At 40.9% G+C, this 26,288-nt stretch overlaps 2 protein-coding genes across 5 annotated transcripts; one reads left to right on the top strand and one right to left on the bottom strand.

Annotated features, from left to right (window-relative positions):
• Positions 1-2,349: 2,349 nt before the first annotated feature.
• dcstamp (dendrocyte expressed seven transmembrane protein) lies at positions 2,350-6,158 on the top strand. 2 transcript variants are annotated; one of them, XM_028019203.1, is made up of 4 exons: positions 2,350-2,556; positions 2,648-3,724; positions 4,117-4,449; positions 4,545-6,158. In XM_028019203.1, exons 2-4 carry the CDS (start codon positions 2,678-2,680, stop codon positions 4,602-4,604), a joined length of 1,440 nt encoding a protein of 479 aa, XP_027875004.1. In that variant the 5' UTR covers positions 2,350-2,556; positions 2,648-2,677; the 3' UTR covers positions 4,605-6,158. The 2 variants fall into 2 exon arrangements, with proteins under 2 accessions (XP_027875004.1, XP_027875005.1); XM_028019204.1 differs by having other exon boundaries at positions 2,350-3,724.
• A 3,225-nt stretch (positions 6,159-9,383) lies between these two features.
• Positions 9,384-24,460, bottom strand: dpys (dihydropyrimidinase). Of its 3 annotated transcripts, none has more exons than XM_028019200.1 (9): positions 24,151-24,460; positions 21,891-22,049; positions 21,603-21,782; positions 19,902-20,091; positions 19,060-19,216; positions 18,011-18,152; positions 16,569-16,711; positions 10,560-10,767; positions 9,384-9,894 (listed from the first exon to the last, which is right to left on the bottom strand). In XM_028019200.1, the coding sequence occupies exons 1-9, from the start codon at positions 24,400-24,402 to the stop codon at positions 9,835-9,837; spliced, it is 1,491 nt and encodes a 496-aa protein (XP_027875001.1). In that variant the 5' UTR covers positions 24,403-24,460; the 3' UTR covers positions 9,384-9,834. The 3 variants fall into 3 exon arrangements, with proteins under 3 accessions (XP_027875001.1, XP_027875002.1, XP_027875003.1); XM_028019201.1 differs by having other exon boundaries at positions 22,740-24,291; XM_028019202.1 differs by having other exon boundaries at positions 22,764-24,291.
• Positions 24,461-26,288: the final 1,828 nt, after the last annotated feature.

Genomic DNA, 26,288 nt, shown 5'->3' with positions numbered 1-26,288 from the left:
TTGATACAAATGGTTGCGTTTTGATTGAGCGCGGACGAAAAGCACCAGAGGAGCAAATGGAGTCGGAGAAACAGAAAGCGCCATTTGCCTTTCAGGTCTGATTTGGGGAAAACCTAAAAGGAAAAAAACAACAACCAGCTGGCAGGATGAGCTCAGAGGAAAAGTTAGGCTTTACATTATAATGCCGCATTTCCGCTTCGCTAAGCATCTTTGTAAAGCCCTTGCAGCATAAATCATTTAGCCACAATGGCAGCAGCAACAAAACAAAACCTCCTAACCGAAGCAGACTCTTGTCTCGCTGCCAGGACTGACCGTAGCACCCATTCATCTCCTGCAGTTGGTCAGACTTGCTTGCAGGAATAGTGCTGACCTCGACGGATCACACTGTCTCTGTTTCACTCAGCTCAGCTGGAGCGTTTATTTTGCAGGTGAAATGCGACACAGCTTTTGAGCTGAACCCACAATGTCGGGATTAAGGGGGGAAGCATCACCTCTGCTGTCATTTACACATTCCACCAACATTGTTTCAAGTCTTGGAGCGACAACGGCAAGACGGCCAACATTTATCAGCTTTACATAAGGATTCTTACTCTGCCAGGATTGGATTAGAATTTCCACTTTCATTCAACCAACAAGTTTGTTTCTTAAATGAAATTGTCGTAAAATGGTAAACTGCAGAACCCAAGGTTTGGGTTTCCATGATTGTGTTGTTAGAAGTGGGGAGGAATCAGCCAGTGGAGATAGTATGTTTTGCCAATATTCAAGAATTAATGACTTAAAACAAGCTCCTATATCTTGCTAAAAAGTTACTTGTGAGTTTTGTCTTATTGTCTAACCCTGTGGTTCTCAAACTTTTTTCAGTGATGTACCCCCTTAAAAATATATTTTTAGTCAAGTACCCCTGACACTGGCAAAACATTTTTGCAACAAAAAAGAGGTACAGTGCCGTCTTTTTCACTTTATCTGTACTTTCAGCAGCATTGCTGCTACGCTTTAGCCACGTCTCCATAGTTACAGTGTAATCATGATAACGACAGGTCGTTGACGAGTGCCCTGGGTCAAACTAACTTGGTGGGGGGTCCGTTTTATTTTAAAGGATATTGAAACTAAATACTGAATATAAAATTCAGTGCATGAACACACATTTATATTTTATCGAACTTTTTACAAAATAATTTTTCCCAAGACTTATTATGAGGAGCCTACTGATTTTTTAAAGATATTTTGAAAAGCTTCACGTACCCCCTGCAGTACCTCCACGTACCCCCAGGGGTACGCGTACCCCCATTTGAGAACCACTGGTCTAAGATATTTGCACAAGAAGCTAGACAAAAACCCTGGGTAAGATTTAGTGTTTTTGTAGTGTAGGGTACACAGTTAATGTGGGAAACAAGGAATCAATGCAAGTACACATACAGATGCCACCCAAAAAACCCCCCAGAATCATGAAGTGTAGGCATATCTCAAAAATTAGTCAAAATATTGAAAGGAAGTCTGGATGACTCACACTTCTCAACAATCAACTGAGCATTCTTTATCAGTATCGGAGCAATCAGTCACTTCTTATAAATGCTGAAGATCTTTTTACAAATGCTTCCATTGGTAGTTTAGAGATTTAGCTTTGGTAGTTCATGACGGCACAGACTGACAGATTCATCTACAGATTCTTTAACGGAGTCGAGTCGGGGCTCAAACCGAGCCACTACATTTCATTTTTGGGGGGAGTTCTCTGGAACATCTGGAAACTACTGTGGATAAAGAAGGATTCTTTATAAAATCAAGAAAATTACAGACAACCCAGAGCATTTATGAGACCGCGATACAACCTCAGAGTCTCTTCAGTCATCGGCTTCTTCAGTCTGTAATACAGAAAATTGAGAGAGCAAAGTAATGACTGTAATAAATTAATACTGTTGTTATTGAAGCAACAAGATTATATTAGCAAATTAAATTAATAGCATTTCAATACTTTTTAAATCAAATTATACACAGACAAACACAAAACCTTTACTCTGTTAGTGGAACAAAAAGTCAATGGCAACAAATTGTGATTCACCCCACAAGTCCTTATTTAGTGTGAGGCTCCTGATGTCAGGGCCAGTCAAATGAATATTTCAACTGATTTAAATCTCAAGCACTTTGGAAACAAAGAGACTTTATTAAAAATTCAATCAAACCCTTCATGACCAATCTCAAACTGAAAGAAAGCTCAGTAAGAGTTATTTTCGGCGTGCGCTCCGGCAGCCATAAAAGGCTGGACATTGATAAAACTCTGTCTCACATTAGTTTGTGTTTTCTTCCATTATTGTGTAAAAATAAACATGACTCGCAGATGACTGAGGTTTACATGGGAGGAAGGACTTCCTGTTTATGTGGTATAAAGGGAGAATACCCAGTGCCTTCCTTCAGTTCACCACATCAGACTGATGAGCTGGATCAGACGGACCACGTTCTTACTGCTCTGAACTGGAACTAAGCCGACTGGACGCAACTGGATTTATCTTCAGTATTTGGAAATTGTATCTCTTGTGTAGCCACTGACTCTGTGCTCGTCAGGTTTGTGATTTACCAGACATTTCCTGAACTAAATATCTACGTAATCAAAATCAAATGAGCTGTTTTGAACTGTTCTTCTTTCCCTTTGCAGATTTTCCTTTCTAAGGATCTGTCTGCCACGATGCTGCTGTCCTGGAACTCTGTGAAGCAGCACCTGGAGGAGACGGCCTCCCAGGCCTTAGACGTTTTCACCACCGGTGAAAGGACGACCTGGAGGAGGACCTTCCTCCTCCTCCTCACCTGCATCACGTCGAGCCTCCTGCTCGGCTCCCTGCTCCTCCTCTACCTCCTCTTCGCCGTGGATTACGAAGTGGAAGTCGCGGGTGGCATTACGGTCTGCTTCGGGGTTTCACTAACCGTTGCCCTTTTCGTTTCAACCAGAGCGAGATGTCTGGGGACTCTGTTTGTCGTTTCCATTTTCATGAAGAAGAGCCGGAACCTGCTGCTGACCGCCGGAACGAGTTTAGTAGTTCTTAAAAACGTCCGCAACACTCTGCGGAACCTGGCCCGCCTGACGGGGAGCATGATTTGCAACCTGAAGGCAAAGAAAGAATCCGTCGTCGCTCCATTTAGCAACTATGTCAAGATGCTGGAGTGGATCGGAGGCGTCCTCAAAGGGGTCACCGACCTGGGAGTTGTCAACCTTGACTCAAAGCTGAAGGTTTCGCCGAGAATAGAGTCGGACGTGTTGAGGTTGAGGCTGAGCGAGGCCGAGCAGAGGCTGAACGAGACCGTACGGTATTTTCACGGCGTCATGGAAACGGTCTCCTCGGTGACGGACAAGATGCTAACCGCCGTCAGCTTCCTGGTGCTGTTCATGTTCATAGCTGTGCGCGTCAGAAAGTACCGCAGCGACGTGAAGTACGAGAACAGCTTCATCAGCGCGCGGTTTGTCGAGTTTGACGCAAAGCAGAAGGCCGAAGGGAAGCCTCACGTTCTCCCGCTCACCCCGAAGGAGGAGAGGCGCTACGCCGCCATTCCCTCGGTGCGTCCCACCAGCAGCGAGGGGAAAGCCATGCTGAAGTTCGGAGCTCCGGTAATCTCCCACGTTGTGACCTGGGCCCTTTTCATAGCGGTGGACGCCTTGCTGTACTGCTTTGTTGATATTGTTACCAAGAAATTAACGGAGCTGAAGCCATTCCATGTGCCCCTGATGATCAGCTTCAAAGTAAGTTTTGGGATTTTTAATATAGGTTGATTTTTTTTTTCTTTTCGTAAAAAAAATGTAGATAGAAAAACAGAGAGTAAATTTCTGCAAAAAACCCCCAAAAACAACTCTGAGATATATCTCAGAAATTTTCTAGAAAAAAAAGAAGAAATTTTTGAGTTACAAAATTGAAATATTTTTGACTTTTTGAAATTTTCAGGGGTTTTTTCCCATAACATTTCTGAGATTAAGCCTTTAAACATTTAGATGAATCCAAATGTCCTTGTTTTTCTAGAAAATTTCTGAGTTTTTTGTGTAAGTCTTCTCCTCCTTACAGTGGCCCTAATAAGTCATTGTAGATCTTCCCTTTAATAATTTGGTTAATCAGAAGACTCGCTCTATTTCCTTTTCAGGGCATTGCGACTTTGATAGGCATACAGATTGAAGAAGAAAACCGTCAAAAGGATTTTTCCTACTCCGTGACTTTGTTTGAGAGGAAGTGTCTCCCTGAACCCGAGCTGCTGTTGTCTAACTCTGTGCTGCCGCTGAGCGCCATCCTCATCACCCTGATCATTATGGCTCTGATGGCTTCCAAAGTCTCCCAGCTCAGACTGATGGTCTGCGATCGGTTCTTTTCCGATGCCAGCAATGCAAGGGTGGAGTTCCTGCATCGCAAGATCCTGAGGAAAAGATTGCAAACGAACAAGAAAGAAAATGAAGGCAGCATTATGTCATTTATTCTAAAGGTTAGCCTATAAAATTATTGCATTATGCTATGTGTGCTAAATGTACGTTGAACAATGCCTCTAACAGGAAGTGTTTTTTCTCTCTCTCTCTTTAGCTACATTTCTGGTGTCCGATGTTCTTCCGACCCAAAGATGAGCCTCAGAGTATTGCTTAAAGATATGGTTCTGTTTACCCATAATGCTATCACATTCAATCAGTCGCAGGTTTGTTTAAGACACTGACTGTTTTTAATTTTTAAAAGAATGGTCCATCTTCAGGATGGAAGAAATACGGATCATGGTATTTAAAGAATACATTTGTGTGGATGCACAAAACCTGGAGTCAACTATGTTTTTTCCTGGTTAAGATCAGGAATGCTCTGATCTGACCCAACGTATCGACTGGAGATCGAAATCAAGACTTTTCGATGACAAACCTCGACCTCCATGACTCATTCAGCAGGTCCAGTGGTCTATGTTCTTGTTAGCTGCACCTCGAGAGACATGTGTCCCATGTGAGGCCAGATGTTTAAAGCAACAACTGAGAACACTACACTAAGTGCCGTACACATTACTTTGTCGCTCTACCAAGGCTGGGTCTCTAGATGACACCAGGAGCTGCTCCAGCTCCTGGTCTGTGTCATGTGACTGCGCTATGTTGTGTTCAGGTTCCTCTGGCTATTTGAGAGGAGCTGCACAGAGAGCAACGCAAACACTTCTTTTGGAATTGTATCATGTTCGATGCAAAGCACTACGTTTCTAAAGCAGGAGTTCAACTTTTTCCTGTAAGTTTTTTTTTTTTTACACAGTGAACAACGATGAAAAGTGTTACAAACTGTCGGATCAGCAAGTCAAATCAAAACAGAGCGCAAACAAGCTAAAGGTAGCTTCAGTACATCACCGACAGGAGCAAGATGTGAGATCATTGCAGATCCCTGAAGACTGTATGAGAAGACTGTATAATAACACACTTCACAGCATACTGTCTGTAGCTAGCTATTCTCACCAAAATAAACTATGTGGGCCAGCACATTGTTGACAGCATGTTTCTGTCTGGCAGAAACTACGGTTGGGACAAAATATGTTCGTTGTCAAGGAAAACTGCTACTCCAGTGCCCAAAACTTTATTGGTGAGTGAGTTAAGTAGTAAGCAATTACATTATGTTGACTGACGCACTGATAGAATAGAATATCTTTATTTTACAGGAACTTAGCATTGCTGGAAATTGACCAGAGTTTGCCAAAATGCTATTTCTAATTTATATATACAGTATATGTATGTATGTATGTATGGATGGATGTATGGATGGATGGATATAAGGCATTGAATTTAAAAAAGCATCAGACTGGAATTGGGTAAATATAATTAATTGTCTTGGATAAATATTTGATAAATACATCCTGACTGAGACATTCCAGTATAATCTGATTACTTGCATGAACGCCTGCAGGTCACTGTGTCCAGCTCCCCAGGGAAAACGTTGCATCAGGCTGATTTAAGCAGTGTTTGAGAGGAAGTGAAAACTGGTTGACATTGGTAGAGACAATGGAAATCAGCCAATACTCCAAGTTGCCTTATTGAGTTGAAACTGTAACTCACAGTTTCCCTAATATTTTTTTTGCACCAATGATAAACAAGAAAACTGTAAACTATCTTTTTGTGTATTCTGAAACACTAAGCTGACAGATCTGATTGAGCTGACGTACTGATGTGACAAAAACTATGAACATAATAAATATAACGTTCCATTAAACTGTGCTGTTTTCATTGCATTTGCTGTGATATGTCTACACACGTCTCTCAAACCGATGACAAACCATGAGTCGGTTCAATTCAGCTTCACCGAGTTCTCACTTTCATTGTGTAAGGAGACAGGTAACATTATTTTTAGACAAATATCAGACCATATTTCACATATAAATAGATTTTTGTGTGTTTTTTTTCACACAGAAGGCTGCAAGGAACCTCATTTTCGGTGCGAAGCATTCAGATGCTATGTCTGTGCATGCTGCAGAGTGTAGAGCAGCTCCAGTTGCTTATATAACCTATGACAGATATACCCTACATGTGCAGCAAGCAGCGCTATGTTCTCCCTTTTCCTGCGCTGTCATTTCCTGTACAGATCTTCCAGGAGTTTCTTCGCCTCTCTTAGAGCTCACAGCCAGCTTCGACTCCGAGAGGTGACGGCTGAGTAGTAAAAGGTCAAAAACTGTAGACTTGCATGCTTTTCTTTGGCACTATTTTCTGGTAGAAAAAATATGGATGGTATGATGTTTGCAGCCTAACGCTCCAAAGGGGGGAAACAGACGCATTAGTACATGAACCATCAATTATTAAAACACGTGTAAGTGAAAAAGTCAAAATTTGCTTCACCCTTTAAAAGAATTCAGCATAGATGATGATGATGATGATGATGATGAAGCCCAAAATAAACCTTGATATTTTGTTAGATTGTATTAAAAATGTCTTGAGCACTTTGATTTTTTTTTTAGCTTTAAGTTCCGTTTGTTGACTTATTTTTTTGTCACTATTGTGTGTATTTAGTATTTAGTTATCAGCATGTCAATCATGCGTAACGTCAACGTCTCATGAAATTACGGTTTGCAAAGCCTGCGGAGTCGCTTCAAACTAGATGAAATTCACATGTTCCCTTTTTAAAAATTCACTCAAAATTAGCATGACAATCAAATGGATAATTTGATAATTTAGTTAATGACTAAAATAATAATAAAAATGTTTGTAGTGTACATAACCCTTAATTATTATAAAGGCTTTTAAAGTATGTAACTATTAAAAGGCTCAGTTTTATGCAGAATTTCCTGTCTGCACGTTTCTGTTCTTCCATTTGGGTACTGCTACCAGAAACAGTCCCAAAAAAGAAGAAAAAAAAGACACCTGGTCGTTTTTGGGGAATACGTAAATGTTCTACAGGTGTCTGCAAAACCACCTGTTTAACAAAACCCTCTGAATTGTTGCACAATTGTATTATTTAGCAACTCCCAGCCCCTCACCTGGCTACCTACCCAAGTTAGGCTCCTCCCACTTCCTTACCAGACCGCTAACTTTGTGCTGCTGAATTGACGCCGCAATGGCTGCTGGGAAATGAAAAAACGTTTTGCTCTTGGCCGCAATCAATCAATTCTGAGCGTTTTGTCCATTTTCTCCCAGTCATGGAGAACAGAGCTGGGTGGCTTCATTTGATGTTTTGCTTGAAACGTCCCTGTGGTGTTGACAGAGATGAAGGAGTCCTTTGAAAACCACCAACAGGGCAGCAGGGTTCACCAAAAGACTTCGACTAACAGGAAGGTTCTGTTCGTCACAAATCTGCAGAAGTCGGCCATGTAAGTACATAGTATAATTATGTCTTGTGTGTTTTGTATTGTTGTCATTTAGCCCGAGCTAACACTGGGATCAATGACGCCTCTGCTTGTATCTCACGTTACGTCACCCAGAATATCTGCGCACTTACTGTCGGAATTGTAGTTAATTGAAAGCGATACTGTACATTGAGAAGATGCAGTGTTTGTGAAAACACGTTGGACACTCAGATCTTACTGATATTGTCATATTATTATTATTTAATTTTTTCACTTGTTGACAGACGTGCTTCTCCTCAGTCTCATCTCGCATATATATATATATATATATATATATATATATATATATATATATATATATGGTTTTTTTGTTTAAAAAGTCGCATTTGTGTGGTAAAAGAAAAAAGACTTATGAATAATTATTGTACTTATTGTTTGTCTTCGGGTTCAAAGATGTCTGTTTGTACCACTGTTTATGTGTTTGGAGCCATTTCCTTGTGTCTGAGGTGCGAATGTAAACCTGAGTCGGGAGGGCGGGGCCAGCAGCAGCTTATTTGCATAATCGTGACGTAGTCCTAAAACAGCGCGTTCCTAAATGAGCTAAAAACATGCGGAACTTATGGGGTGAAATCTTAATATCTGAGAATGATTTTGTGTATTAAACGTATTGAAAATGTTTTGCATAGCCCACTAAACTATCTTAGCCTGATAAAGGAAGCACAATACTGGATCTTTATTAAAACAAGATCTTTTATCAGTTGCTGAAAAGTTGCTTTAAGTCTATGAAGATACTTGCAGTAGCAACTAGACTAAAAATGCTTGGTAGATATTGCGGTTTTGCAGTGGGGCCATCGGCCAGGTCACCAGGAAATGTCCCACAGCTTCCAATGTTCAGTCCGCCTATGCCAGAGAGGATTGGTTTCATAGAACCTCTTTACATAACTTAAAGAAAATGAACATGTTTTGCCTCATTTTTATCTGTTTATTTGAATTCAAATGGCAAATCACGGTCGTGTGTTTATGCTGACTAATGGAGCACAGCTGGTTACATCATCCGGAGCGTGGTGCTGATGTCTCGTAGAAATGCGTTATGGTACAGTAACAATTCATAAACCACCACTTCCCTCATCAAGCATTGTACTGCCAGAGACAAGAGGAAGGAAGTAGCTTTTGCTCAAGCATGAGTAGACCTTCTGTGAGTCACACGCCGCCACTGACCCGTGTGGAAACCTGATCACGCTGTGTCTTAACTGGCCCTGTGGCCTAAAACCACGGCGGCACGCCAAGCCCAATGGGAAGCGGGCGCATGGTGCTCAGTGACGGCTGCAGACCTTTTCTTTTTTTTTTTTTACTACCAAAATGAGAGAATGCATCTCCATACATGGGCATAGCTGCAGCGCATGGGGCCCGCTCAGATCCCGCCAGATCAGCACGCACAGCCCGTCTGGGTCAATCACGTAAATCTGAACACTTTCATGCACATGTCTGTGTGTTTTTCATGAATATTTCATCAAAATGAAAAGATGCATTCGGGTGAGAAAAATCAATCCCGTTGCCAAGGGCAACAAGCACTGGGGAGAAATGGGGATTAAAGATTAAGGAAACTGGCATGAAAGAAGAAAAGAAGCAGATGCAAGTTCACATCTAGATGCAGTTTTATTGCACAACTACCACAATATGCAGTGTATGAATGGTACAACTATTTGTTTTCCTACCGTCTTATAAACATGAAATTGTGCTAAAACATGTCACCTTGAAATATTTTACATGACTGCATAGCATAAGCATGAAAGCTAAAAACATTTAGTGGGTTCTACAGACCAGCCCGTTGAGCAGACCCATCCTGAAAGCCTGACACAGCTGAAGAAATGTACCACAGTTTTATGTTTCAGTAGAAAGCTGAACGAAGTGTTGAGTAGTGTTAACATAAAGGGACCTCCTCCACCGTTACTGCAATAGATTCACTTTAAATGTCTAAAACTGTCATATCTATAAGAAACGTCTCTTCTTTACTGCTTTGATAGCATCTTGGTCATACTGCAGGGACACAGCTGGACATCCAGAGAGACTTTCATGTTCTCGGTCAGTTCAAACGGAGATGACTTTGCCTTCATAGGGCTTTCTGATCACAGCTGCAGGTCTGTCCACCTGCAGGCGACACACAAAACCAAAAGAAAGGTTAAGTCTCTTTTATGCAGCTCAGTGAATCCACCAGTAGCTGTGTTTCTATTGGCCATAGAATAACACAATTTGACATTTCAAAAATAAATTCGCTTAATAGAAATGCGGCAAATTTGAAGAATTCTAGTTTTTTGATAAAACGTTTTGGCACTAGGAGGAAGTGGGGTCTGTTTGGTCGCCACTTGTGCAAAAATGCAATGGCAACACTTTTTTTGCATCACACGAGTCACGTGATCAACAACTGGATTTTGCCACTGGCACAAACCACGTAGAAGACAACAATCAGTAGTTGGAGAATGATTATCACACGAACAAACTTACTCACGTGTGATTTAAAAAAAAAAGCATTTCTTATTTAACGGAAACTCCGCAATTGCAAAATTGTGTTTTTTTGACATTAGCTGAATATGATTTTTTATTTATTTATAGGAAACGCAGTTAGTGATCGCTAAGTAAGGTTATGTGGGTATAAACTGGTGCAAATGAGTTGTAGATTGCCCAAAGAGTTTTAAATCAAACTTTCAGCAGGATGTAGTTAGCAGACAGTGACTGTGATGAATTATTTGGATGTTGGAGGTATATATTGAACCGTACGCTGTGCTGTCTTGACGTCGATGCGTTCATCGACTCACCTGGTCTCGTTGCCTGATTCTTTTGTAAACTAAGTCGGAGAACGGTCCTCTGTGAATGAACCTGCCCTGACCCGGTGAGATGTGGAGCTGCCCGTCCTCATAAACCACTTTCCCTCTGGAGATGGTGACTATTGGGACGCCGTGGCACTCCATGCCCTCAAAGATGTTGTAGTCCACGGCTTGGTGGTGGGTCTTGGCTGATATCCTCCTGCAGAGTCCGAAACATAAGAACTTTTCAGTAATTGGCCGCAGCTGAGAGGAAAGATCTTCAGTGAGACTGACTGAGTCAAACAGCAATCACTAAGGTTTAACCTTCATGACTTTTTTTTTTTTCTCTTACATACAGCATAACCAAAGCCTCTTTCTGTCAGTAAAAAGCATTTCCACATGTATTTATTTCTTATTATGTAACTGTCCCATCAGTTCAAACACTACTGGAGTATTTACACATCATAATGCTAAAATTTGAATCTGGATATTGAGTGTGGTATGAGTTGCATAAAAATATGGAATGAGTATTTTTCAATTTTCACCAAAACAAATTTAAAAATGCATCTATTACATAAAGTAAAAAAAAAAAAAAATTTATGCAAAATCAGAACTCATGAACTTCTTTACAATAGAAGTGGATTTATTTTCCACAACCACTGCATTTATTTCTTAGTAACGTGATATAAGTGAACTCAAAGGTGTGTAATTCAGTTGAAGCTGATCTTCTTTCAACCCACACCTTTTTATCTATAAATTACATTTTGAGGTTTTCTCAGGAGATCCCACAGATCTCTGTCAGATTCAGTTCTGGACCATTAAAAACATACAATATCTCCACATAAACTAATTATGTTTAATTTGATTGTATGTCTGGACTGAAAAATATTCTGTCTGTATTTTCAGGATTCTAGCACCACAAAGCTTTCTTCAGATCCACTTCGACACAGTCCACTACAGGAGTTCCTTCCCACATTTAAACCCAAAAATATTCATACCCTGTGCAGATTTGTACATTTCCATGTACATTATATTCGATAATAAATGGAAAAATCTTTAGTGGAATTATTTCAATCAGATTTAATCATTTTGCATGTTTGCTGTGGTATGATAATGAGTTGATGATGATGGCATCGTTGCCATCACCCTAATTCTGTATTTTTTATAATTCTTCAGAAACAAGAAGTGGACTCTGACTGGACTACTTGGAAAGGTTAAAATTATTTCCAGTTAAAAGAAATGTGTTGGTAAAAATAAAAGATTAGATTACACATAAATCTGTGAGGGGTATGATTCATTTTGGACTAAATTGTATCTTTTTAAAGAATCTGGGATAATGACTTAACAGGTCTTCTAATTTCCTTTTTAAAACAAGCATCACTGAAATTATTTAAATTAAATGTAGGTTGTTGGGGACTTTTTTCCCCCTAAACTGCAGTAGTAAAACCTGCCACCAGCCTTACAATTTAAATGTTCTGGGTGAAGATTTACATTCTGGATTAGACGTGGATGCTATTTAGACAGGAAGTGTCAAACAGTGTAACAGTCTAAGCAAAGCTGCCCGATGGTTACAGCACACTGATGGCAGCACCTTGCCAAGCTTTTAACACATCCTGAGGAAAACACAAGCAACACGTCCATCATCTCCTGTAGCCTCTTAACAGCCAGAGGATTATCTAGACGTGTGATTCAGTTTGAAATCCAAACTTGCCTTCACCACAGACCACACACACCAACGCCTCAATACTATAATCTGGTATTGCTCAAGGAAGTAATTTTTTCTTTTCTTTTTTTTTTTAATTCAGTTACAATAATTTGCAAAAAATATGCATAGACTCCACATTATAAGTTAGTTTTGTCTTCACTTGTTGTAAAGATCATATGCATTTTGATTAATGAATCCGGTTGGCTCTGGAGTTGTAGCTTAATGTATTTTGAAGCCCATTAGTTCTGCTTCCGGATGCTGGAGAAAATCTCTCCGTAAACAACCCTCTGCGCTGTACGCACACTGATGCTGCCCTACAAATAAATCACATCCAACTGAAAGACCAGATTGGCATGCCAGAGTAACACCAGTCTGACTCAGTCTCTTCTTTAAATATGTCGTTTCCCTCCACCTGCCCTCCGCCTTTCACACGCCTCCAAAGTTCTCATTGTTACCCAGAGTCCTACATCACGGCCACCGCTGTGTGCGCTGACAAAAACAAGATGTGTCCTCATTACTCAAGCAGCTCAATTATGAGAAATGAGGCGACTCGAGCGAGTGTTGGTTACGCAACCGTTTGCGGTGCCTGGTCCCACCGGATGTTGTTGAGGCGACGCTTGTGCCGGGGGCGTAATTAATTACGCCGTTTCACAGATGACTTCACGGCCACGGCAGCTGAACACGAGGCGAGCGCGTGGTTGGAACGCGCTATGACATCGCATACACGCTACGACTGGAAGGACAGTGTGGAACCGAGAGAAGTCCAACATTGGCATGACTACCGGTGATCGTATAAGGGTCACACCAGTCTCCAAATGTAACCAGTGTATTAATTTACAGCACATTCAATGGAGAGATGATGACTTTGATCCAGTTTATGTACAGTAAGCTGTTGCACTGTAAAAACTAAATCTTACCAAGCAATTTTGGTCTAGTTTCTAGTGCAAATATTAGTTTTATCGTATTTCAAGAGTACTAACTTACAAGTAACTTTTCAGCAAGATATAGGACCTTGTTTTAATAATGGTCCCTTAATATTGTTGGAAAAGTACTGGTTATGAAATAAATAATCTCAGTGGAGGAACAAGAAATTTTAACTTGTATAATGTAGAGAAAATGTCTTGTTTCCGAGGCAGATTATTTTACTTATAATTACTACATTTTCATCATTATTAAAGGGGAGGTACTATTTGAAATGTTTTGAGCTTTATATAATGTTATATTATTTCCTCTTCAAAAACATACCTGGGGTGATGCCTGGATCCTTTCATGCGTATTTGAGAAATCCTTTAATCTCCCATGGCAACCACTCAGCTGGTCGAAACAGGGTGGACCTAGCTCCGCCTTCTTAGCGAAGCTCCTCCTCTGAGCTGTAGTTTCCAAGCTTACGAGCTTTCACTTCACAGAGCACTCCTCCCACCTACTTCCCCACTCAGCTCCTTCAGACTAGCCAGCAGCAATTAGCAAACACCTGGTGGAACTGTGCTTCTGCTGAGCTCATTATAGGAGCTACTTCTCAGTGCAACGCTGATAAAAAGTTAAAAGGTTTTTTAGAGGAGCAATGTTGTGATAATTTTCTGATGGAGGAGTTTCAAAAAGGAGCAGGAGATCTTAAAGAGAAAGAGGCCCAATTTCAAGGCGTTGCATTACAAAGTAAAAATTTTTTTAAGTCATATTATACATTGTATTTTTATAATACTGAAGGTAACATAGTTGTGCTATAAAATGCCTCTATGTGCCCTGAAAGCGCATAATACTGACTTAAAAAGAGCTCCTATTTCTTGCTGTAAGTTAGTTTTGTCTTCAAGTCAACTAAGATATCTTCCCTATAAACTAGACCAAAACTACTTGGTAAGAGCTTGTGTTTCTGCAGTGTAGAGATATTCCCGGAGGGCTCAATCAAGATCCAACAACAAACGGAGCAAAGCGCAGCCTCTTGTTATATAAGTCTGACACTACATATGCCACTGGAATGCTTCCTGGCCCTCTGTGTCTGTATATTTTGCAATTGCTCCACAAAACAGCTACTGTTTGTTTTAAATCTGGAATCAGGGTGCAATAATAATGGGTTCACTTGATTTTTATTTCATTTTTTTTTTCTGTTTTTAAATGCAACATTGTGACATTCTAAGCCGGTTGCTGAAAATAATCTGAAAACTGTGTTCTATGCTGTATGACTATTGGAGCTCCCACATGACATACACTGCTCAAAAAAATAAAGGGAACACTTAAATAACACATCCTAGATCTGAATGAAAGAAATATTCTCATTGAATACTTTGTTCTGTACAAAGTTGAATGTGCTGACAACAAAATCACACAAAAATCATCAATGGAAATCAAATTTATTAACCAATGGAGGCCTGGATTTGGAGCCACACACAAAATTAAAGTGAAATAACACTACACGCTGATCCAACTTTAATGTAATGTCCTTAAAACAAGTCAAAATGAGGCTCAGTATTGTGTGTGGCCTCCACGTGCCTGTATGACCTCCCTACAACGCCTGGGCATGCTCCTGATGAGGTGGCGGATGGTCTCCTGAGGGATCTCCTCCCAGACCTGGACTAAAGCATCCGCCAACTCCTGGACAGTCTGTGGTGCAACGTGACGTTGGTGGATGGAGCAAGACATGATGTCCCAGATGTGCTCAATCGGATTCAGGTCTGGGGAACGGGCTGGCCAGTCCATAGCTTCAATGCCTTCATCTTGCAGGAACTGCTGACACACTCCAGCCACATGAGGTCTAGCATTGTCCTGCATTAGGAGGAACCCAGGGCCAACCGCACCAGCATATGGTCTCACAATGGGTCTGAGGATCTCATCTCGGTACCTAATGGCAGTCAGGCTACCTCTGGTGAGCACATGGAGGGCTGTGCGGCCCTCCAAAGAAATGCCACCCCACACCATTACTGACCCACTGCCAAACCGGTCATGCTGAAGGATGTTGCAGGCAGCAGACCGCTCTCCACGGCATCTCCAGACTCTGTCACGTCTGTCACATGTGCTCAGTTTGAACCTGCTTTCATCTGAAGAGCACAAGGCGCCACTGGCGAATTTGCCAATCCTGGTGTTCTCTGGCAAATGCCAAGCGTCCTGCACGGTGTTGGGCTGTGAGCACAACCCCCATCTGTGGACGTCGGGCCCTCATACCATCCTCATGGAGTCGGTTTCTAACCGTTTGTGCAGACACATGCACATTTGTGGCCTGCTGGAGGTCATTTTGCAGGGCTCTGGCAGTGCTCCTCCTGTTCCTTCTTGCACAAAGGCGGAGGTAGCGGTCCTGCTGCTGGGTTGTTGCCCTCCTACGGCCTCCTCCACGTCTCCTGGTGTACTGGCCTGTCTCCTGGTAGCGCCTCCAGCCTCTGGACACTACGCTGACAGACACAGCAAACCTTCTTGCCACAGCTCGCATTGATGTGCCATCCTGGATGAGCTGCACTACCTGAGCCACTTGTGTGGGTTGTGGAGTCCGTCTCATGCTACCACGAGTGTGAAAGCACCACCAACATTCAAAACTGACCAAAGCATCAGCCAGACAGCATAGGTACTGAGAAGTGGTCTGTGGTCCCAACTGCAGAACCACTCCTTTGAGTGTGTCTTGCTAATTGCCAATAATTTCCACCTGTTGTCTATTCCTTTTGCACAACAGCAGGTGAAATTGATTGTCAATCAGTGTTGCTTCCTAAGTGGACAGTTTGATTTCACAGAAGTTTGATTTACTTGGAGTTATATTGTGTTGTTTAAGTGTTCCCTTTATTTTTTGAGCAGTGTATTTGTCACTTTTAGATCCTCACAGTTCCCCATGGGCATCATCCCACTGATAAACTGCGTATCTGGCTTATGTAACAGTAGTAAAAATGCTTCTCTAGAAAACATAATTTCCTAAAAAAGAAAAAAAGTGATAAGAAAATAGAAACACTGCATCCCCCCCCTAAAAAATGAACTATCCCAACATTCAGCTGGATTCAGATGTAAATTGTGTTCCGCATTCATTTGCAGCTGCAGATAAAAGATGACATCCAGACTTCTGGATGAAGCACATGCGTAATCAGCTTAGCATGTGTTAAGGTGGCACAACACGAAAGATAGAGTGCTTCTTTTTTTAGTTGCCTCTTATCTATAAAGTGTATGCTTTCAAGTGCTACAACTGTTATCTTATTTGTTATCTTTATGCGTTGAAGTCACGCATCTCCCTGGTGTTCCAGCAGCACCGTGTTCACTTCACCGCTGACAGAAGTGTTGGAATATTTGAACTGTAACATACAGTATGAGAACCTTGAGTTTTGAAGGTTTCCTAAGGATGGGGTCCTCACCTCGTCAGGTTGGGGTCCCACACCACCACGTCGGCGTCTGAGTTTTTGCCGATGCGGCCTTTCTGCGGGTAGAAGTTGAAGATTTTTGCTGCGGTGCTGCTTGTGATGGCCACGAATCGATTCTCGTCCATTTTGCCGCTGTGCTAAAGGGGGGGAAAGACAGGACGCAGAGAACGTGAGGGGCCCACGGCAAATGACGACAATATATGGAATTAGCACACAATAGGTCAGCACTTAACTTTGCAACCGGCAGCCCTCTCGTGCCAAAATATCATCTATAATTTGTGATTTGTAAGCAATGTTGCTCATAGTAAATCTTTCCAGCCTGGCTGAAAACACTCCCCACAGCAACAGCAGGAGAACGCAGCGTCAGCAACTCTGCAGCAAATCTGCTGCTTTGTGACTTTATTACATTTTCTGATTGCGATGCAGAAAGAAACAGAAATGTGCTTTTAACATTACTGTATGCAAAGAATACACACACATACACACCCCAGTTTGCATTTCTACCCATATTAGGACTTTGCATTGACTTCTATTTATTTTACTAACTGCATTCATGCCTAACAGACATTTTACGTAAGCCTAACCATTACTAGTCTATTGCTAACCCTACCCTTACCCAAAACTTAATTCACACTGTACCTCTAAACTTAACAAGCAGTAGACAATAGAATTGCAAAACTAATAAGGACCCGAAAAATGTCCTCACTTCCACAAATGGCCTCAATTTGTCGGTGAAAATGGGGAAAGTGGTTCCCAATATGCAGTATATGCAAGTACACGCCTACACACACACACACACACACAGAGTATCTATCCATCTTCACAGGGACTTTGTATTTGCTTCCATTCATCATTTATCAATTTCTATGGACTAACTGACGCCAACCCCAAACCTAACCTGGACTTAATTTATGTTAGCCCCAAAATGGCACCCCACAACATAATATGCGTTAGGAAAATGTTCCTTACAGTGTATCAAATACAAAGCCACACACACACAGAGATTAGGTTGTGACTATGTGCATTTTGAGATTGGAGTTCCTTTTTGTCCTTTTCACTTCACCATGTTGGAGTTACGTTTTAAATAGATAGTTACATACATGGCTCTTATTCTGATACATATCTCTTATTCCAGTGAACAATGGGGAGTAACACAGACTATCATTCTGCATTGGCTGCTCCTAAACAAGGACAGTGTTCTTGAAAGCATGTACATACCACTTGAATTTTTTCACATTTTTCCCTTTACAACCAAAAATCTTCAAATTTATAAGAAATTTTAAAGAGGTGTCATGCGATAGATCAACACAATGTAGTGCATAATGTAGAAATGTAAGCAGTTTGGTTCAGGTTAGACAGTAAGCTTAAATCTGTTTATTGATTTTGTCTCTGAGCTGTTTAGTGCCACACACAGCAGATGTTTAATGCAGACCTACCACTCCTCTCTCCCAGATGACAGACATCCTGTCCTCCACACCATTCACGCCATTCGGGATCTTAGTGAAGTCGTCTTTGCCCAGGGCCTTCTGGCACACAGAAAAGGTGCAGTTGTCCGTTCCCGTGACACTCAAATCATCACTACACACAAAATTATAAAATAAAAACTTTCATATTTTAAATCTGATAAATTCAGAAGAACCGTTAAAAATTAAAAAGTAAAAAATCGAGATACTGTGAAAGAATTCTATACTTTTAAAAAGTGAAACTCAATTTATATAGATTAATTACATATAGTGATATATTTCAAGTGTTTATTTCTCATAATTCTGATCATTACAGCCTGCAGGGAATGACCACCTGAAATTCTCTCTCAAAATTTTTATATTGTGAAAAAAATTAAATATAAGTCATGGTATCACACCCTAATCAGCTAGTGGACTCCTAACACCTTCAATGCACTGAAAAAAGAAAACGGGCGATCCAACTAAAAACATTTAGTAAATTTGTTCCAAGCAAGCTAATCAAGTTTATCCAAGTAAATATATTATGTTTAATAAATTGTCATGCTAAACAAATGTAAATAAAGTATGTTTGTCAAACTTAATTTGTTATATGTAATCAAATTAACTCGACTTCTTTTAAGTTGGGGCTCCATTATCTTTTTTCAGTCTGGGTCAGTCGGCTACAGTCTTCAGTACTCAGAGCCACTAAGCACAGATGAATCCTATAGTTGGGCTGCAAGGGCCTTACCTGGGTTAAGGAGAAAAGAATGGAGCTGTTGCTCTGTGGTCCAATGTGAGCTTTACACATGAAAGTGACATTTGCATTTCATTTGGAAATCTAGTACCTGGACTTCCATTACCTCTCAACAGGCTAATCGCCTCCGTGCCACGCTGCAATGATGCAGCACTTATGTGATACATGAGTTTCACTTTCTGAAATAAGTGTCAAGGAATATCAAACTTTTTCACAATATTGTAATTAAAATGCACCTATGTGCTACATACTAAATTGCTTGGCACATTTTGTCTTTATGTCCACCTACTTGGCCAAGAGGTCCATCAGGTACGCTGGGGTGCTGGGATCAGGTCTAAGAGGAGGGCCCATAACAAAACCAGCAGCATGGGCCCAGTCTTTGTGCCAGTAGTGGGACCCATCAGTGCCTAACCCAGCTGCAATTGGCTCCCCGAACACCACACGGCCTTTAAAACAGTCAACAAATAAAAATAAGACACACTTCAATTACAACAGAGCATCGTTTATTCGCATTTTCTATTTGGGCTCTTTGTCTGTCGTCATCACATCTGTGGAAAGGCTTATGATTAGATAAAAATATTTGAAAAAGTTTTTATAAGACCACTAGACAAATTAGTGTCCTAGACCACTGTAACAAACAAACCTAGTTCATAATTTTAACTAAAATAATGAGGGAGAGAGTAGTTCAGTTATGCTAGCCCGATTTTGACAACCTTAACATGTAGATGTGCTGCAGAATTTTTCTAGGTACAGCTAAAAAACCCCTCAAAGAAATTAAGGTGACCCACAAACCAACTCTGACAAATCATCAGAAGAGCTGGCGTTTAAATTAGCTAATTAATCACCGCTGTGTTCAGAAGATCACTTATTAATAACAAAATAAACATGATAAAGGAGTGAATGTTCTCTTCTAAGTGTGAAATGTTTGCATGTTTTTTTAGTGATGAATTTTGATGCTGTTGTCAGTCGGTTGCTTTGGTAGCAAGTCTGTGTGTAGTGTAGCCGACACAGAAAGCATTGTTCTGCGCATCTGCAAAATTTCTGAATGCGAACAATAACATGCAACATGTTTATGGTTTGCGGCCCCTGCCTAGTCTAGACACGCCCCTGGCGGCAGTAGCCCCCACTCACCGTCCCTTCGTGAATCAGCCACCACCTTGGCAGCAGATTTGCTCATGACATGGACCACGTAGAGCGGGCAGTTGACAGCGTGGGCGATGGTGATGGCTCGCTGCGTGGCCTCAGCCTCCACCTCCTCTGGCCGACAGAGTTCATGACCTTCAGGCCCCCTGATTCCCATGGACAGCATCTTCTTGGCCCCCTTTAGAGTCCCAGCAGAGGACAGACGCAACAAAGGCAGAATGAAGTGCAAAAGAAAAACAGGGTCTTCTAAAAGAGTTTATACCACATGAACTTTGGCTCATACGATGTCCAACCACAAACCGTAATGTTCTTTGTTAGGATTTTATGTGACAGATCAACACAATATAAGGCATAATTGTGAAATGGAAGAAAATGATGCATTATTTTCAATTTTTTTGTGTTTGGCCCCAGTTACTCTGATATCCCTAATATACAAACCCAATGCAACCAAAAGTAACTAAATTATTGATTGGACCCACGTTAAGTGTAATTCGAAGTCTGAATAAAACTGCAACCATTTTCCTTCTGATTCACAACAACTTTGTGTTTTATCTGTCAGATTAAATTCTAATAAGACACATTGAAGTCTGTTTATGGAGAAATCAAAGTAACTGGCGCTTTAAATGTTTTTATTTCATTGCAAAAAGCATAGCATGAATAAGAATTTTGGATTTAAAATTCAAATTCCTAAAAACTATTAATCATCAAAAGCTAATCAAAATTCTGCTCAGCAGCAAAAACTATTTATTTCCTCTTCACCGTTTATACAAGCAGCTTTTCTAGCATTTGCTTCCCCCTGGTGGTGGTTTGATTGAAAAACAGGATCCAAATGACCCTGTTCAGATCTCTTTAACAAGAAGCAGGTTCTGGTTCGGATGCAAGTCGGTTTTCTCTCAAAGTGATAAAGTCAGAATAAAGGCAGTTGAAATGTCTTTTAATGACCCACAAAAAATAACTGGGAGAATTTTTATTTAGCTGTTTTTTCTGAGTGCTTTTATTTTTCATGTGTATCCTTTTATGTAGAAGATTCAATGCTATTCTGAAATCAGACTTTTGTGAATTTAGCAACATTTTCCACTATAGTTTCTACCCTTGCTGTTTTCACTATAGTTGAAGCCCAGCTGGCATTAAGGTCAAACATTAACTCACAGCTACTGTACATCTGGCCTTGCATGTATGACGTTGGACATATTAGGGCCGTTGTTGATGGAGAGAAAAAAAGAAGAGTAAACGCAGAAATATTTAGATTAATCTCAGAAATGTCCTAAAAAAAAAAAAAAAAAATTTTTGAGCTTGAAAAGTCAAAAACTGGTCAAACGTTCGACTTTTCTTACTCAGAAATTTCTTTTTTTTTTTTTTCTAGAAAATTTCAGAAATTTCTTTTTGGCAGAAATTTACTCCTTTTTTGTTTTTTGTTTTTCTCTCTACAACAACCCCAACACACCGCCGTATTGATGGCTTTGCACTCGAGTCACTTTCAGAAGTCAAGCAAACGTCTCATGTGAAATCAGCGCTAGTGTATAAGTTCATATTGTTATGGGAAAGATTTTATTATGGACTCTAACATGGAAACAGTCGATGTTTTTATTTTACGAGTAACTTCCTTTTAAAATTGGACAAAAATCCCCCCATAAAAATATTTGGAACAGCAAAATACTAAAACTTCTTAGAACAAAAACTGATACAAACCTCTGCGATCAAATCCCCATTTTCAGCATGCACTTGAGCTATAGCTCCAATCTCTTTACACTGGGCGAAGGCGGCGTACAGCTCAGAGTCCTGAAGCATAAACACATCCTTATAGGCCATGAACATCTTGAAGGAGTTCACTCCCTTTTCTTTGGCCAGAGTTTCCATCTCTTTCTTGACCTGCATTTTGTTTAAAAGAAATGCAGCAGCTCAGAGGAGACAGCAGGACATTTGGAGTTTTGCCTCTTTTGACAAACGTAGTGCATCAGCAGGAGTCTGTGCCTTCACCTCTTCGCTCCACCACGTGACAGCGACATGCAGAGAGTAGTCACAGCAAACTTTGGCGTCGGCTGTCCTACGCCAAGCATCGTAGGCCTCCAGGAGAGACGTCCCCTTTTGGGGGATGACGAAGTCCAAGATCATTGTGGTCCCTCCGGCCAGAGCGGCCTGAGGAGAGGCAAACGTTACCGCAGAGGAGGAAGTTGGTGAATAAGAATAGCTACACTCACAAGAGATGAATAGGTCACAAAACATCTGATCCCTTCACTTTGTTCTGCCGGGCATTTGATGCCGGAAAAGAAGCAATTTGACCCTTTGTATGTCACATCACTTTCCTTAGAGCGTGGCCCACTCCACCATCAGAGTCGTTAAAACAAGCTATGAGCGTCTTAACGCCTGTAAAGCTCGTCAACAAACAAACACTTTTATTTAGTTGATTTCACTGTAAAAATGGTTGCATGGTGTTTCCATGGTGAGCTGCACAGACGAGGATGGAAATCAAACTTATTCCAACATTTCTTTGAGGAAAGAAGACTGCAATGGATAGCGGCCATCAGAAAGACTGGCAGACATTAGACTCTTTGCTGCAGCCCCAGCTCCAGACGATTTTAACAGGGGGGGCATCAGTTATTTTGGGGGGGGGGGCAAAATGAATACATAGCAATAATAATATTACTCAAGTAAAAGAAAAAGTTACAATGCAGTAAAACTACTCATATAAGTACCTTTTTTTCCAAAAACATTACTCAATGTAACAAGTACTACACACTTTTGAACATAAACATCAGTAGCCTACAGGCTACTAGTTAACAAACCTAAGATGCTGTATTTGTATCAGCTAGCCATCATTTCCATTACCTGCATCCAACAGCATTACTCAACTCAGTTGGTTAGTTTGGGGGGGAAAACTGTGCAAAGTTCTTTGCGTTTTGCTGGTTTGCTGCCATGATTCCAACGCACACCTGAGTAGCTCTGCACAGCAGCAGCAGGTCTCCTTCGCTGCCGGACAGGTGTAAACCCAGCGCGAGCCTCGTAGCGCTCATGTTGCGTTTAAAGGCGGCTCGGAAAAACAGGTCACAACGTGTTAACAACAATTAAACAGTTTTAATGGCAGAAAAAAGTGACATAAGGTGCTGATATTGGAAGTGCGGAAGCCCCTACTGCATCAAATCGATATAGGAATAACAGAGAAAGTTTCCCCCTTTGATCAGGATCTGAGGTAAAAACAGCAAACAGCTTCCAGTCCTGGGTGGGGGGGCGCCTGCTTTGCTGATTTGAAGCAAACTCTTTTTACGGGTTAAGAAGATTAACATTCATATATTTCATAAGTGACCTTGGTAAGATCCAATCAAATGTTGCATTATGGAAAAGGTACCCATCTCATCAACCATGAAGAAAACGCCCCAACATCATGTAGCCCTCCATGTATGAACAAAACTGGTTGACATCAAGACTTCTGTACGCTTTTATGTCTGCTCTGGTGTAAGAGAAAACCCTGTTTATGATATAGTGGTATAAATCATATAGCACAAATTCAGGCAGATTTGAGAGCGAAGGTATGGGTTGGTTTCTAAGCTAGTTACTTCTAACTTTTGTAAATTGTTACAAAAATGGTGATTAAACTGTCATGTTGTGAGCGTATAATATGAGACATAATCTGTGAAAAGATTGAGCTCCTCCACTTCCTCTCAGCATTACTATTACCGTCTGAAGAAAAGAAGAAAAGCAGCAGGCCAGGTCTTAGTGACATCATGTGCATACTGCTAAATATGCTAATGGGAGAGAAACAACTCACCCTTCCAGGAGAACTGTTTATCCTCTGTTGTTAGTAGCCATGCTAGTTAGCCTTAGCATTTATAGCAGACCCCACTGTGGTAAAGTAGTTATAGCATAGCACAGATGAAGGTGAAAAGGGTCAGCAGCATATACATGAGTGTGATTGACAGCACTAAGATTTGTGAACTGTAACTAACTCTGATTGGTTGTTCCTGACAGAGCTGTGTATTGGTGCAGCAAGACCATAAAGGAGAAGGCAAGGGAGCTTGATTTTTTTTAAAAAAAATTCTGATTACTTGTTTCATATTATACTATCACAACATAGTTATAGTTTTAACAAATATGTAAAAAACAAACAAAAAACCCCTAATTCTAAAATATTTTTTAAATAAAAGTTACATATTGTAGTTTTAAGGAGGAACTGAGTTATTTGGGGCGTTCCATGCCCAACTTTATTTCTCTGATTGTGTGTAATATTGAACCAATACTGCACCTTGGTCCCGATGTGGAAATCGTCCACAGCCTTGGTCCCCATGAACGCCAGCTCCATGTGTGTGTGTGTATCTATCCCGCCCGGGATCACCAGCTTGTCTGTGGCGTTAATCACCCGCACTCCGGCTGGGATCTGGAGGTTCGGCCCGACTTCCACTATTTTCCCATTTTCGATGTAAACGTCGCTGATGACGGAGCAGTCCTCGTTTACAACTTTTCCCCCTTTGATCAGGATCCTGCTGGATTCTGCCATTCCTGCTGCAGGCGGCTAGATGATGCTGCTGCTGCTGCTCAGTGTTTGCAATGAGCAGCGGGGAGAGAGTTTGTGCAAACTGAACTCTGCTCTGTTCTCTTTGTGTGCGTAAGGTGAAAGTTCACCTGTCAGCTCCACACTCTGCAGGAGACGTGTTCATGTTCAGAGGTGCTCGCAAAGGGAGGCGTGTTAAAAATTGGAACTGCAGTTTTACCTAATGCAACAAAAGTGATATATTTTCTTTAACTTCCTTAGATTCATTAATCTTTCCATAAGTCAATATATTTTAATCATTTATGCATGATATATATCTATATATTCATTGATCTAATGCGGTTCATTATCTCCTTTCTGAATTTCTAAAATGCTTCTTGACATGTACTTTTTAAAATGTTCCCCTATCACTTCATCTAAGCATTAATCTCTTAAGCAGAGTTCTGGACATGCATTGAGTCGGTCTGTTCCTCCTCAGCCTAGTTTGACATTTATAAGAAACTTATTAAAGACAGGATGTTATGACAAGGTGAGAGCGAGGCCAGCATTCCTCTCCTATCCCAAAATCTAAAGTTGTACCTCTGTAAAACAGTAACCAGGATTTGTTTTTAGTCCGCTGGTTTCAGGATCAGCTCTCCGTCCTTTCGCTTGTTGATTAATCAGTCGTACGACATTTTACTCTAAAATATCTTCCAGCGCTCAGCAGGCTGTGTCCAACTTTTGGTTTCCTCCAGTTCATCAACGATCATACCACCATTCAATATGAAATAGTGAAAACATCTTGACTAGCAACTTGTACTGTTTGTAATGCATATCTAAACCAGAAAAAAAAAGAACTTTATAATTATTTCACGTTGTTCCTCAGCGAACAATAAAACAATCATTACCTGGTTAGTGTCAGGACATCTGGGGAACTACTGAAATTAGAAAGTACAATAATGGGTCATTAGGGGTTTAATAATTTTCCAATTCAGCCCATCTGGAGGTTGAGTTCCTCTGACTGTGTGTGTGTGTGTGTGCGCGCGCATGGGTGTGTGTGACCTCAAGCAGCCGTTGTGAACACTCCTGTTGCATCTACCAGCAAAAAAAACTATTTTACACAGTAGAGCCACTGAATGTACTTTTATTTGACCTCTTACCTGGTAAAGTTTTAAGGAATTTTATGGAATATTCCACACTAAAATATTCAACTTGTTTAATTACTGGAAAAAATACAAAGCAAATATTATCAAAATAAAAATGAAACAGAAAGAATGACTGCAGCTGCTGACTAGTAGTAACTCATTGTCTCACGTTTTGCAGCGACTGCTCTCTCACACACAGTGTGACATCACCTCTACTTTATGATACAGGCAATTAATAAAGAAGGCAAGAACTAAAAATATTTTTAACACTGTTTTGACTTTTTATTTTATTTTTCTAATGTTTTCGTAAAAGGTGTGACGGGTCCAGAAGTGTCTGGAGACGGGACAGCTTTACAACGTTTTCGCATTTAAAAATGTTTATTATCCACAATTAACCATGGTATGAAAATCAATCAGCATCTTATTCTCACTCAACAGATTCCTGCTGTAAATGCGCTATCTCAAATATGACTTCATATTCTGATAAATGATTCAGTCTGCTTGCTTGTTTGACTGTTTGTTCTCAATATCTGACAAAGAGAAACGGCGAGGCTCTAATTTCGCTGCGATCCCTCTGGAGCGTGCAGACGCCTCTCTTTCATGAAGCCTTGCTAACCACTGGGAGAGATTAATATTTGAACTGCAGTAGATTTGTTGTCTGCGGCGCAATCAGTCCAGACAACTTCCGCTCATCCGTTAGCGCATTACCAAAACAAGACACATTGGAGGGAGACAAAGACGCATGCGGTGGCGAGATAAGCGCGCACC

This window comes from Xiphophorus couchianus, chromosome 5 (genome assembly GCF_001444195.1).
Source record: "Xiphophorus couchianus chromosome 5, X_couchianus-1.0, whole genome shotgun sequence".
NCBI classification, from domain to species: domain Eukaryota; kingdom Metazoa; phylum Chordata; class Actinopteri; order Cyprinodontiformes; family Poeciliidae; genus Xiphophorus; species Xiphophorus couchianus.
The sequence above is the reverse complement of the archived record's forward strand: the minus strand, read 5'-3'. Positions and strand labels throughout refer to the sequence as shown.

What these genes read in the sequence shown, in the direction of transcription:
- dpys (XM_028019200.1), bottom strand. Translation starts at nt 24,402, where the DNA reads ATGGCAGAATCCAGCAGGATCCTGATCAAAGGGGGAAAAGTTGTAAAC. An exon ending in ATTTCCACATCGGGACCAAG is followed by an intron (nt 22,050 to 24,150) that starts GTGCAGTATTGG and finishes GCCTCTCCTCAG; the next exon opens with GCCGCTCTGGCCGGAGGGAC. An exon ending in TCATCTGGGAGAGAGGAGTG is followed by an intron (nt 16,712 to 18,010) that starts GTAGGTCTGCAT and finishes CCCCCCCTTTAG; the next exon opens with CACAGCGGCAAAATGGACGA.
- dcstamp (XM_028019203.1), top strand. Translation starts at nt 2,678, where the DNA reads ATGCTGCTGTCCTGGAACTCTGTGAAGCAGCACCTGGAGGAGACGGCC. An exon ending in CCCTGATGATCAGCTTCAAA is followed by an intron (nt 3,725 to 4,116) that starts GTAAGTTTTGGG and finishes TTTCCTTTTCAG; the next exon opens with GGCATTGCGACTTTGATAGG. An exon ending in TTATGTCATTTATTCTAAAG is followed by an intron (nt 4,450 to 4,544) that starts GTTAGCCTATAA and finishes CTCTCTCTTTAG; the next exon opens with CTACATTTCTGGTGTCCGAT.